This window comes from Fusarium oxysporum, chromosome VI, assembly GCF_013085055.1.
Source record: "Fusarium oxysporum Fo47 chromosome VI, complete sequence".
Lineage (NCBI taxonomy): Eukaryota > Fungi > Ascomycota > Sordariomycetes > Hypocreales > Nectriaceae > Fusarium > Fusarium oxysporum.
This window is the reverse complement of record NC_072845.1, coordinates 2,445,499-2,458,406: the sequence shown is the minus strand read 5'-3', so window position 1 is coordinate 2,458,406 and position 12,908 is coordinate 2,445,499. Positions and strand designations below refer to the sequence as shown.

The window sequence follows — 12,908 nt, the reverse complement described above, 5'->3', positions numbered from 1 at the left end:
AAGGACTATGTATAGATTGATAATGAAACCAGATAAGAAAAATGTAAAGGACGCAAAGTCAAAGACAGGACAAAACGGGAGGAGTCTCTGAGCTACACGGCTCCGAGCCACCTCCACGCCTAACAATAACTTGGACCATTTTGAGAGCCTCTGGCTACTGGGCCTGGTGAGGATCTTCGATAACGTATAAAACTTGGCCATGGGTTGAAATTTTGCAATTTAACCATGGTGTACTGCACGGAAGCTTCACCTATCTCTGGTGTTTCACGTGGAGTTTGAATAGATCTCTTAAGAATCTATCGTTGACCCTGGTAGCCAACTCGTGGGTAGGCCTGCTCGATTTTGCCAACCCAATCACGGCCCAGGGTCATATGAACCCCATCCTCACCCCTGAAGTCATCGTATACGACAAAGTATACTCGAGTAGGAGGGAATGGGAGGTGATGAGACTCGAACTCTATCCCGGCGTACAAGATTTGTTCGATGTTGATTAATGCACCATTGGGACATTGAGTCTTTCTGCCGATTCCTGGTGGGAGACTTATGACTTGTATAGGAGATGAACGTTGGAGTATATCGACATAACTCTGGGCTATGAAGTTGAAGTTCGACCTGCCGTCGAATTCGACCACTTGGCGGGTTGAATAGCCGCCATCATATGTTACTTTGACCAGGCTCAACTCCTGTCCAGCAGAAGAAGAAGAGGAGGTATCGGGGGCAGGTGGTGGTAGTCCTTGCTGAACGTCTTGTCCCATGTTTAAAGGCCAAGCAAGGCCGGAGGGATTACCAAAGTCTTGGGTGTGTACTAGAGGGCTCTGAATAGAGGGAGCACTAGGAGGTATATTAGTAAAACGTAAGTACTAAAGGTATTAAAGCACGAACCCAAAGTCAGCCCAGGATGTGGTCTGTGTTGGCTCTGACAGGAGAAAGTGGTCATTGATATCAGTCTCCAAGCCCGATACTTGGGTGATAGAGGAGGTAAAACTGGGAGCGTTGTACTGGATGTCCTCTTCCGATATTGGTAATAAATATGGCTCAAAATAGGGAGCCGACGTAGCGAGAGTATTGTATCCCAAAGGACAAAAAGTTTGTGCCTGAGATTGACCCTCAGGGTCGACGGCAATGATATTGGACTCGTCAATATTGCTGTTGTTTGCAGCAATGAGCGTCTGATTCTGAACTCCTGGGCTTTCGACGTTGCTCCCTAAGAGAGCGCTCGGTGCTTCTGGTAACAGATTTGTTTCTGAAGCCACGGCTGTGAGTCTTTCTGCTTCGGAAGACGTCGAAGGCTTTGCTACCGATGACGATGATGCTGATGCTTGGGGACGTGACCTTCGCTTCTTCTCCTTCTCTACCTTCTGTAGCTCAGTGCGTGAAGGCTTCACACGTTTCTCCAGACGTCCACGCAGGAGACCCTTACAACTTTTTCTCAACGATATCTTTTTGGGGTAATGTGATCGCACCGGCATGGCAACATTGATACTTGTCTTCGCCGTGATGAGGTTTAAGTATGCCCAGTAAGTCAGAATTTCGACAACACCTAGAAGAAGATCAAGCCAGTAGAGAAGGGAGAAGTCTCAAGTCACCGCGAGGACTCCAAGCAACCGCTGTTGGGCAAAATGAAAGAAGAGAAGCAGCGGAGTGGATTATTCAGGCTTCACATTAGGGCCTCAATCCCTGATCTTATCATGCGCTAGATCAGTTGAGCCTCATCAAGTACCGACAAGAACATGGATGGCAGTACTATGATGGGAATTTACATGGCCGATACGTGGAAGAGAAAACCACAAAGACAACGCTCACTCAGCCAGACGAGCCACTGCACAGCTGTGATATACCGTAGCCAGGAGGACCATGTTCACCCATACGGAAGCGACATCCTCTTTCATCCCACCCTGGCTGCAGAATCAAGGAACCATGCTATTATGCAGTCATCTGGTTCAGTGAGCGATATCGAGCCGTGGTTGGCCGAGTTGGTCAAGTAAAGCATTACTTGAACAATGACAAAGTGAGAATAGCAGCAGGAGGACAGACACGATGATATACAAGGGTTCTATAGGTCAGACAACTGTGAGGGTGGTCCCTATTTAGGGAATTGTAACTTTGGAAGCTGAGGCTTGATGGAGGTTATATCACCAGTGACGTCTCGCTGCCCATATGAAAGTCCAGACTCGAGGACTCAAGCACCTCACTTTGTATTTCACACTTTGTCTTCTGCATTAGCTCCGTAGTCTGATGTGATTTATGCAATGTGATATCGGTGAATGTGACAACTCACAGGTGGGTGACTACGTGGCTTTCTCAATCGGAAATCCCCAATTCCACAATCACTCTCAGCCTGATTTGATCCAAGACAGCAATACTGATCAAAATGCTTCACGTTATGCATCCTTCACTTATGTTACCAGGCGTTGGTATACTGGACTTGGCTAGTACCAGTCATTTCCCATAAGTGTTCAGCCTGCTTTTTACAATATTAAAAGGTCAATTCAACTCCCTTTACTAACCTCGGTCCCGGCTGACTGCCGTGATGTGTCTGACATTGGAGCCTCACTCAATATTGTCTACAAGTCTTGGACCACTTCCACCCTCATATCCCCTCTGGGGCTACTCACTCGTTTCAGAACAGGACCTCGAATATACTCTCCTACACGCTGAGTCGAAGAAATGCCGGATCTTTTCACTCAACAAGTGATCATTAACTGCTGGTCAGTTTCTGCCAACGATCCCAACCTCTCTAAGCGGAAGAACAAGTCCCAGAGCCCTCTACAAATCAGTGCCATACTCTGCGGCAGAGACTACGGCCTCATTTCCAAAAATATAGTAGAGAAGCTTTTGGGTACAAGTGAGAAGCATACTTCTGGGCTCCCTTCCGTGGTAGAAATCTCCTGGACCTTATCTGGTTCTGAGCAGGACTTGGAGACGAGCCAGGTTCGTGTCATTCCTGGGCTAGAGCAAGACCTCGTACTTGGTGATAATACCGAGGAATTGTATCAGAGTGTCCACCTTACTCCCCCATCACATTCCCAGGGATCTAAACCAGAAGAGCATGGGCCAAGTACTTCTTGTCCAGAAGCCCTGCCCTTCCAATTCAACACCTCGGAAGACTTTAAGAGTCAAGGCATCATCCCCAAGAATCAACAATCTCAAGAAATTCTCAAGCAGCTATTGGGTCGCTGCCGCACAAGAGCCCAAAGCCCTCTCCCCCACCACAAAACCGTAGCTTCAGAGCCAAAACAACCCGAAGGACCATCAAAAATTAGCATTGACTCTTTGTGCGGATCTTTTGATATCTCCTCCAACACATCTGATTCAGATGGGAAATGGATCATGCCGCCCAGCGACAAATTGCACAGAGAGAGGACTTCCTCGCTGCAGCCTTCGGATACTGATAGTCTGGTCGACCCCAGTGAAGACGTTGCCTGGGAAGTATCAACTGAAGCATCTCAAGCTCTTTCTCAAAGTTTCCAATTCCATGGTTGGTCTCTGGTAGACACGGCCTCAGCAGATACCCATCCAAGTACCCCTGAATGGGTGGAAGACCAGAACATTACCCATGAGTCTCAGAACGATGATTTCGCCACGCACCCAGGCCACCGTTTCTGGGAATGGGACGTCGAGAGGCAGCTTTGGCGTCGAAAGGGTCAAAACGGGTCGGACGAGAGAGATTGGTTTGAAATCATTCAATAACAATGGCTTGTTTGTAAGATACCCAGTCCAAGGAGTTCCTTGAGCATTAAAAGCTAAAAATACATAGTTTCAATAATATGCTGGCGTTCTTTTGCTTTCTGATCTTTGATTTACACCCCAGATTATTGATAGACAGTCGAATATATAGTGTTTTATTTTTAATTGGCTTATGTCCGCTTGCCTACTCAACTATCGTTAGTACTGGCAGCCTACCAAATGATCATCCCAACGAATGGAGAGGTGAGCTTCAAAGGTGGCAACAGAAGGCCAGTATGTATTCGAATCATGACTAGCTTATCCAATCGTAAATATGCACCACAAAGTGAAAACGCCATACACCAACAATCTACACGCCAACTACCAAACACGACGCCTCCCGATGCCTGTATCATCATAACAGTAGATGCAGCGCCCGCACGCCCTTCTCTGCCGCTGCAATATGCCAAGGTCGAACATCCATCTCGCGGTCTACAACACCTCGTGCTCTGGCTAAGGTTCCGAGACCCCGAAAATAGCACAACATTTCTCTTAGAAGAGGCTCGTACGCCCTAGGCGTAGCCTCTGTGTGAACAAGATTGACCTCCATCACGACTGGGGGGTCTTCAAGCTTTATTCCTGTTCTTTTAATCAAATACCCACTGGCAAGTGCCGGTCTCACTTCCAGTAACGTAGTGGAGTTGCAGAGTCGATGTCCGACGATGGCACCCCATGTCTGATCAGTAGCATCAATCAGGAAGGAATCGGCCTCTGCTTCTGCAGCACCCTCGGCAGTCGGTGTAGCAGCTAATGTGCTAGCATCACGCATAGGCGTTGCCGGCGTCGTGGTTTGCTCCGGCGAAACAATATTAGCCTGGGGCGTGGATACTGGTGTTGAGTAGAACGCCGAGGTTGCCGCATGAGGAATCTTCACGATCGGCGGGACCAGTTGCAAAGATGGATTGGTATCGACGGACATGAGAATCATGGTGAATGAGTGCTTGTCGTCTAGCGTTGAGGCTGCTTGCCACCATTCCACCTCTTTCTGGTCCATTGCCCCAGACTTGGTGATGATCACTCGCCAATGAACTTTCCAGATTGATATCATGGTCAACGTAGTCGCCCAGATCTCGGCTATGATGGCGGCCTTGTGGTGGGAGACGGAACGATCCGGTGTTCTGCTCCGAGTAATTGAATAGGACGTGGTCGCTTGTCGTTGTCCACGGTTGTCGGTCCATGCAGCTGTAATCCATCGGCCATCAAGACTTTCAGCATATCCAACATGTAAGCAGGAATTCTCATGCATAAGGGACTGAGAAGGCGACGTTGTAAGCTTGAAGTCAATCATTCGAGGTGGAGGCTGTTCGAGCATAACTGCCGGTGCAGGTGTAGGACCACCGAATTCGGTGTCCAAAAACAAGGTGCACCTATCATACGTCTCTATGCAGAGCTTGATCATTTCCGCGGGAGTCGGGACGACTAGCGATGTCGTGGAAGAGATCATATCTAATGAAACAAGCTGCAGCACTAGCTCGTTCTGTGGAGATTCTCGACGAGCTGCTAGGAGGTCGCTATACTCATCGAAGCAGCGGTAGAAAGCCGTGCAGGCCTCGATGATGGAAGCCGGGTTATCTGGTGAGTAAACAAAGTAAATGACCAGATTCTTGTCTTTGGACTTCAACTCTGATAGAGAGCTTCGGAGCACTTCCATGCTTTCCACAAGAGCAGAGCCATGACCAGTTACGGTTGCGTCAGGTGAAGTCGAGATCCTATCAACCTCATATGGCAAGACACCATCGTCCCAGTCTCCAGACAACGGCAGGTTGTTGAGAGTGCCAAGTTTCAAGGATTCATATACACTCTTTAAGCGGCTGAGGAAACTTTCAACATGGTCTGACATCCCCTTCCAGCCTGGAAAGATGCAAAGAGCGGAGATATCCTTTGTCCCCCACGAAGGTGACAGCCCGAGACCTTCCCAGAAAGACATTGATGATGGAAGTACTGAGAGTTTCGTTTCTGATCTGCGCACTTCCAAGTGAGGTACAGGAATCTGGTATAGATTGTTTGCGCGCAATTGCTCAACGTTGGGATCTCTGCCTGGAATTGGTCTGGGCTGGAGACGGCTCGGTTGTCCTACAAGGGGGAGGTCCTGAATTTCCAGCAGCCCTTTCAATCGCACAGCCGTGGGGGTACCCAAATTCGAGGGAATGGCATCATGAAGAAGTTGTAAGGAGTTCCGGGCGATACTGAGCTCATGGCTCCTCATAGTCGCAAGGGAGACAGACGACTCAGCCTTATGCTCGATGCCGATTTCAAGTCGCCCGGTAGCAGCCTGTTCGGTGATGATTTGCGCAATCTCCACAAAGTCGTGGTTGGAAAGACCTACGTCCACGTTAAGTGGCTCTGGGTCCAAAAAGAAACGGTGTAGCAGCATTTCTGGCGATTCTGTTTTGGAGAGTTTTGGGAGCTCGATCGCAAGTTGCTCATCAGTGACATCATCTAGCAGTTCTGTCTCTCTAGAAGTTGTAGCTTGTGAAAGAGCATCATCATCCACGACGGTTCGTTTAATACTGGACTTAACGGGAGAAACTGGACCACCAGAAACCGAACTTATGTCATCTCCATCTGACTCGAGATCACTCTCTTCAGAGATCCAGTCATGCCCATTCAGTCTCTGGGGGCTTGCATGGGTAGTAGATGCATCAATACCAGTCAAACTTCTAATGAGAGAGTTTCCAAGAAGTGATTTGGATGTCTGTTTCAGCTTTCCTTGCCCTTCGAGATACTCATCTCGAGAAAGATTATGGGCACTCGGCCTCGAATCTCCATTACTCTGGTCCTTTGAAAAGTCGAATGCACCACCATGTTCATACTTTTTGTTAATCAGGGGGATTTTAGGGTCAAACTCGACCTTTTCAAAAACACTACTCTTTCTCCGGGGTGGCTGAACAGCAAAATCATCCTTGGTAGGGCTGGACAATGAGGCCCGTACTCGCTTGAACACAGTAGCAGGGTCAAATGGACTGGACCCTCGCTTGGTAGTATCTGGTCGCTCAACTTTGATTCTGCGATTAAGTTCATCATTGAGCGAGCTCCTGGCATGCTTCAGTTCTGGCTTAGCAAAGACAGAATCATTAGTCTTTGGTTTTGGTTTGACCTCAGGTTGCGGCTGTATGGCTTTGTGAGGCTCCGGATGCGATAGCACCGGCGGAGGCATTACCTGGGGCGCAGGTGTAGTAGGAGCTGGTTGCAAATCCGGCATGTCCATGTCCAGATCGTTGCCGTCAGGGCCATCAAAGAAATTAAAGTCATCCTCTGTTACATCGTGATCCCCGAACACATCCTCACCCAAGTCGTTCATTACATCGTCAGAATCGCCCATTGCGTTGCTGTCGCTTCGTTCTCTCTTTTGTTCGTGCTGGCCTCCCCAGGCGTCATTCTCAGCATCAGCCATCGGTGTCGCTGTTGGCATCGTCATATCAGCATCAACAACTGCAAGGGTTGGGGGCGGGTTATTAGGACTTGAGATCGCTCCATCTATGGAAGGGGTAATGCCGATGTGTTGCTGAATTGCGTCGGGGGGTGTTGGATACATGACACCAGCGGCAGCTGTGCTAGGTCGCCTCATGGTCAAGGGAGACTGCCCATTGAGGTTTTGAGCTAGGGGGTTCGCACCATTAACTTCTCTAGTGACAGCATACATTCGCTCAGCTTTGCGTTTGGAGATTCTCTCTTCCCTTTCTGACGCACCGGCGAACCATCCACGAGCATCTCCTAAGGGATCGTGGCATTCCTCGTGGCCACTGAGCATCGTGTCGCCAACACGGTGAGTCGTTGACATTTCCATTGGCTTCTTTCGAAAGCAGAGCGATCCTGGCCAGGGAACTGTTGCCCGTGATCGCTTAGATTCCCCGTCTGCATCTTGCGAAGTCGGCTTAGAAATGAGAAGGTTAACCCAGGGGCTCGCCTTGAATTGAGATGGGCTGAGTCCACAATATTCGAGTGCTTTGAGGCATGAGTGCTTCCATTGCGAATCGTTTGTGTCTGGGACACTTCTCACACTCAAAGCTTGCGTATTCGGTGTCTGTGCTAGGCTTCGATCCGAACCATCCCCGTTGGCAAAATTCTGCTTTGTTGCAAAAACTCCATAGGGGGCAGCCAGCACCGAGCTACTTGGCGAAGAGGAATCACCTGTGAGAACATCTTCCACTGTCGCCAGGTTCTTACAGTAAGAGAAAGTAAGACTGACAACAAGAGAGCCCGTAGTAGTGAGATATGTCTTGAATGTGCCAACGACGGGATCGGCTTGCAAGGAGCCCCTTTCGCGTTCATTCGCATCGGCTAGCAAAGGTGGAATCAACATTGTCCTGTAGTTCAGAGGTATGGCCATAGACCGACTACAGAAAGCGAAACCTATCGAGGAAATGACTGCGACTATGAACTGTTCGTAGATGATCTTTGGTACTGGCTGCGTCGTCCTCATGTCGGTAACCTGAGCTGAAGATTGAGACACTCCTTCAGGCAAAGCCCCCCCAGCGACCTGAGTCGGTGAGATCAAAGGGTTACGACTATTTGCCTCGGCGGGAGATGCGGTAGAAGCTGTGTTGTTCGGGGCATTTTGAGTAGTGTTTCCCGGAATGCGGCTCTTCTGCAAAGCTACAGGTTCAAGGTTACCCTCCTCAACCATCCCTAATGTGTAGCCGGAAGCTTCCAGGCTAGATCCCGGGGCAGAATTGACGGCCTTGCTCGTCCCGTCTTTGCTGACGATTTGAAATATCCATATTCCTACTCGGTCGGCGTCATACGAAACAAGCTTTCCTTGGTCGCGAAGAGAACTTTGAATCTCGAGAGCGGAGGATTGGAAGCCATGCGATTGGTCGGGAGGAGGCTCGTAGATGCGAAAGGTTATCGACGCGATGTTGTTCTGAAGAGTTCAAAGTTAGATAAAGAAAGGCTTTTAGAGGAAAGCTAGAAGTATAAAAGTAACTCAAACATACTATCGACAAGGTATTCGTCTCATATTCACTGGTCTCCATTGCGACAACTTCCTCGCCGTTCCGAAGTCGCAACCGTAAATGCGGCCTTAGGAACGACGGCGAGGCCCAAGCCTAAAAGGGCCCGACACTTCGTGTTGCTTCTTCGTTATAGTCGTACCTTAGGATAGTAGAAATTGCCGAGATGTGGTTGTCTGGATAGTACTGGTAGGGGCAGTTGACTCCCCAGACTCCATCTCAACGAGCCGGACACTTGTGCTAAGTCGCAGCTCGGGGATGGTGCCACGGAGAGCTAAAATGGCTCGGTCGGTGAGGTAATCTTTCGAAATAGTGGTGAAAGAAGTAACAGCTAAGTCATTAGCTTTGTGTTGTGTTCTCTGGACAAAAAGAAACGATGTGACGATGATCTGGGGCAGTTCGATATTTGATGATGTCTGTCGCAACAAACTAGGCGTTGGCGGAGGTGGAAATTCAGTGGAGGCGGAAGAGCAAGGGCCTCAGCTGGGATGGGGAGTGCTTAATCGGGGACAATCAAGTGGTTTGCTGGCCGGGTTTAACAGGGGAGTAGAGAAAGACCAATTTCAAGGGACTGAATAGGAGCGTATTGGGCTAGGAGAAGAAAAGATCAGCAATAGTATGTAGAGAGTTGGTCCTTGGAATCTTGACGTTTGCAAAGTATATAACTTGATGCAAACAGGGGCATCAATTATTAAAGTGTATGATCTATCTTTCTGTGTGGTCTTTAAGTAATAACTCGAATTTTTGTAATAATATTTATACAGAAACAGTCAGAGCATTTGCGTTTTTCCTCCGTTTGAGGTCTTTGGGGTCCCTTACCGCGAGTCACCGAGCACACCGAAGATAGTGGGGCGTCGTTTTTCTTCACCTTGATTTTTTTCAAGTCCAAGGCGCATCAGCTGGTGAATCGCAAAACTTGCATTATTCCTCTCTACACGGCAACCAAGTTTCGTCAGTGCGGTTCTACTGGAATACCGCCACCATGAAGCTTTCAAATCCGGGAACCGTTCCCGTATACACAATTTCGGGCGCATCTAGTGCCCGACCTCTGCCCGACTGGCTTGCGCGACGCAGAAAGCGAAGTTTGAAGGACGATGCCGAATACCAGAATCGTGTCGAGCTTCTGCAAGATTTCGAGTTCGAAGAGGCTAGTAACTGCATCCGGGTCAGTGAAGATGGCGACTGGATCATGAGCACAGGCACATACAAGCCGCAGATTCATGTTCATAACCTACCTCAGCTGTCGCTGTCTTTCGCTCGTCATACCAACTCCCTCAACCACTCATTTGAGCTCCTGTCAACCGATTACTCCAAATCCCTTCACCTTCAAACCGATCGCCGCCTCGAATTCCACACTCCCATGGGCTGCCATTACGAAGTCCGTCTTCCCAGATATGGCCGAGCTCTTGTCTACGACCGGCAATCTACCGAGGCTCTTGTACCAGCGGTCGGCTTGGATAGCGATGGTAAGGGCGAGGTGTTCCGCCTCAACCTTGAGCTTGGACGCTTCATGAAGTCGTATCAGGTCGATGTTGGTGGTGACGATGAACTTACTGGGGGCGGTTTACAAGGAGGTATCGGGGTTGGTAGCGTCAACACGGCTGCTATCGCAGAGAATACTCATAACTTGCTCGCTTTCGGAACTTCAATAGGAACAGTTGAGTTTTGGGACCCCCGATCCAAGTCCAGGGTCGCCTTGCTAGGAGGCCACGAAGGTGAAGTTACAGCATTGGACTTCAGCCCTTCAGGCCTTTCTATTGTTACCGGCGCTTCGAGTGGCATGATGCAGATTTTCGATCTACGACGACCCGTGCCTCTCATGAAGAAGGATCAAGGATATGGTTTCCCTGTGCACAAGCTCATGCATATGACAACGGCATCACAAGAAAAGAAAATCCTGTCGGCGGATAAGCGCATCATCAAGCTATGGGATGAGGAGACAGGAGATCCTTGGACGTCCGTGGAGCCAATAGTGGACATCAACGACGTTGCATGGTGCAAGAACACTGGTATGATCATGACGGCCAATGAAGGCAAGCAACAACATGCGTTCTTCGTTCCCCAACTAGGTCCTGCTCCTAAATGGTGCTCATTCTTGGACAACATGGTCGAAGAAATGGCGGAAGAGGTGCACACCGAAACATACGACAATTACAAGTTCTTGACACTACCCGAACTGAAGCAGCTGAGCTTGTCCCACCTGATTGGAAAGACCAACTTGCTCCGACCTTACATGCACGGATACTTTGTGGCATCCAAGCTGTACGAGCAGGCTAGGTTGATTGCCAACCCATATGTCTGGGAAGAGGAGAGGACGAAGCGTATCAAGGATAAGGTCGAGAAGGAACGTGCAAGCAGAATCAGAGGTACTAAGAAGGTCAAGGTCAACCAGAAGATGGTGGACAAGATTCTCAAGAAGCAGGAGAACAGAGCTGAGGTTGACACCAATGTTGGTGTTCTTGGTGATTCCCGTTTCAGCAAGATGTTCGAGGATGAAGCCTTCCAGGTGGATGAGACCACTGGAGAGTTCCGTGCTCTCAACCCAAGCACTGCGGTGGGACAGCAGGCCGATTCGAAGGCCCCGGCCCGTTATCAGGGTAAGGACTCTGACGATGATGCGTCCAGTGATGAAGATATGGACAAGACAGTCCCCGCACCAAGGCGAAAGACCAAGGAGGAAGACGTTGTCATGCATGTGTCATCAACCAGCAACCAGGGACGGGCTGTCAAGGACACGGCGCTTGGCTCGAGACAGCAGAAGTCGGGGCGCACTCACCAAGCCCGAGGAGAGGTTGTTGGTGAGCGTCAAGTGTCCTTCATTCCAGAGTCAAGGAGAAAGCAAAAGAAGAGAGAGGAGGAGCTGCCCGCTGAACCTCGGGACAAGCGAACTGGAGCTGCTCGACGCAGCGCCAGTGGCAACACGTTTAGACGGATCTAAGAAGCGAGAAAGAAAAAACAGGCGCTTGAATTTCATTATCAAAATAGCAAAGGCGTTAATGCTCAGTTCGTGGAGTAAAGATGAGACAGCCCATGCGTGGAAGGTTACTATTTATACATGGATGATACCCGGATCCTGTCCGTTGGAAACACCAATTTGAGACCACAACCGTCAAATACGTGGCTGACAACTTCTATGACCACTCCTGCCACCGTGACTGCCAGTTGCACCCCACAGTGAGGATCTCCCTCTGCTGCTGCTTTTCACTTCCTCGACCACTTCTTCTCCTTACGCTTTGCCTTGGCTTGAGCTAGACCCTTTTCAAGATCTTCAGGTCGAATTCTCGGTGTCGGAGGGACATCATCATCAACAATCCGTGTACGGTTACGATGAGATGGAACAGGCCCGTCTTTGACTGATGAAGGGAACTCTGTTCTCCGCGGTGTGAGAGCCGTAACAACCTTGCGAGCAGACTTCCTGATTGTCTCTCTCATTGTCCATTCGCGCCTCTTTGCTATGAAGAAGAGGGCGGCTGTGGAGACTATAACAATATTAGTGCATGTTGACGATTAGTAGTAGGGAGAGACATACTGCCGATCAAACTGACGACAACAACGACAACGATGATAGCAATCATGCCGCCTTGAGAGATAGAAACTGAGTTGCCTGAGCTGTCGCCAGCAGCACCCGCCTCAGTGCCAGAGTCGGCGCTTGGAGCACTATCATCGTAGCTCTCCGACGCAAGCGGAAAGGGGTTACTTGTTGAAGACATTGTCTTTGAGGTTGTGTAAGTTGGTGTATGGGTATGGCTGCTCAAGAAGCTGCACAAAAAGGTTCACAGAACCTAGGAAATATGAAAAAGTAAAGATATCATGTAATTAAGATAGAAGGGCTAGGAATTTTTCAAGAATACCACCTCTTTGGAGAGGGCAGCCACTTGTATATACATCTACAAATCTCTGGTTCTTCATCCCCCACAAGCGTAGTACTCAGACCCTGGCATCCTTGATACCGACTTGGCTCTCAACTCCCGAGTATTCAAGACGAATCATCATTGGATTCCCATCACGGGGCCGAGACTCGAGCACAGCAGCAGGAACCGCGATATAGGAGCACGCACATCTGTGATTGGTGACAGTCCAGCTCGAAGCGCTGAGCGGCGAAGCCTCAAACAGGGGTCCAGCCAATAAGACTTCAGATCCGGACTTTATCAACCTCGATGCCTGTACTTCGTCACGCGCCAAAGGGTGATTAATGCAGGACCGTTATTGTGCGCAAGGGAATATTTTCAT

General features: G+C 49.3%; 5 protein-coding genes across 5 annotated transcripts; 2 read left to right on the top strand and 3 right to left on the bottom strand.

Annotated features, from left to right (window-relative positions):
• Positions 1–296: 296 nt before the first annotated feature.
• On the bottom strand, positions 297–1,469 carry FOBCDRAFT_275668 (uncharacterized protein; the record flags this gene model as incomplete). The annotated part of the gene is made up of 2 exons (XM_031186351.2): positions 297–831; positions 883–1,469. 2 exons carry the CDS (start codon positions 1,467–1,469, stop codon positions 297–299), a joined length of 1,122 nt encoding a protein of 373 aa, XP_031037486.2.
• Positions 1,470–2,667: 1,198 nt separating this feature from the next.
• FOBCDRAFT_203170 (uncharacterized protein) lies at positions 2,668–3,690 on the top strand (the record flags this gene model as incomplete). Its single annotated transcript, XM_031186352.2, has 1 exon — positions 2,668–3,690. One exon carries the CDS (start codon positions 2,668–2,670, stop codon positions 3,688–3,690), a length of 1,023 nt encoding a protein of 340 aa, XP_031037487.2.
• Positions 3,691–3,846: 156 nt separating this feature from the next.
• On the bottom strand, positions 3,847–9,196 carry FOBCDRAFT_226194 (mediator complex subunit 13 C-terminal-domain-containing protein). The gene is made up of 2 exons (XM_031186353.3): positions 8,664–9,196; positions 3,847–8,590 (listed from the first exon to the last, which is right to left on the bottom strand). The coding sequence occupies exons 1-2, from the start codon at positions 8,700–8,702 to the stop codon at positions 4,082–4,084; spliced, it is 4,548 nt and encodes a 1,515-aa protein (XP_031037488.2). The 5' UTR covers positions 8,703–9,196; the 3' UTR covers positions 3,847–4,081.
• A 405-nt stretch (positions 9,197–9,601) lies between these two features.
• Positions 9,602–11,748, top strand: FOBCDRAFT_42217 (ribosome biosynthesis protein ENP2). Its single transcript, XM_031186355.3, has one exon. It carries the CDS (start codon positions 9,661–9,663, stop codon positions 11,614–11,616), a length of 1,956 nt encoding a protein of 651 aa, XP_031037490.2. The 5' UTR covers positions 9,602–9,660; the 3' UTR covers positions 11,617–11,748.
• A 131-nt stretch (positions 11,749–11,879) lies between these two features.
• Positions 11,880–12,704, bottom strand: FOBCDRAFT_320731 (uncharacterized protein; the record flags this gene model as incomplete). The annotated part of the gene is made up of 2 exons (XM_031186356.3): positions 12,208–12,704; positions 11,880–12,157 (listed from the first exon to the last, which is right to left on the bottom strand). Exons 1-2 carry the CDS (start codon positions 12,386–12,388, stop codon positions 11,880–11,882), a joined length of 459 nt encoding a protein of 152 aa, XP_031037491.2. The 5' UTR covers positions 12,389–12,704.
• Positions 12,705–12,908: the final 204 nt, after the last annotated feature.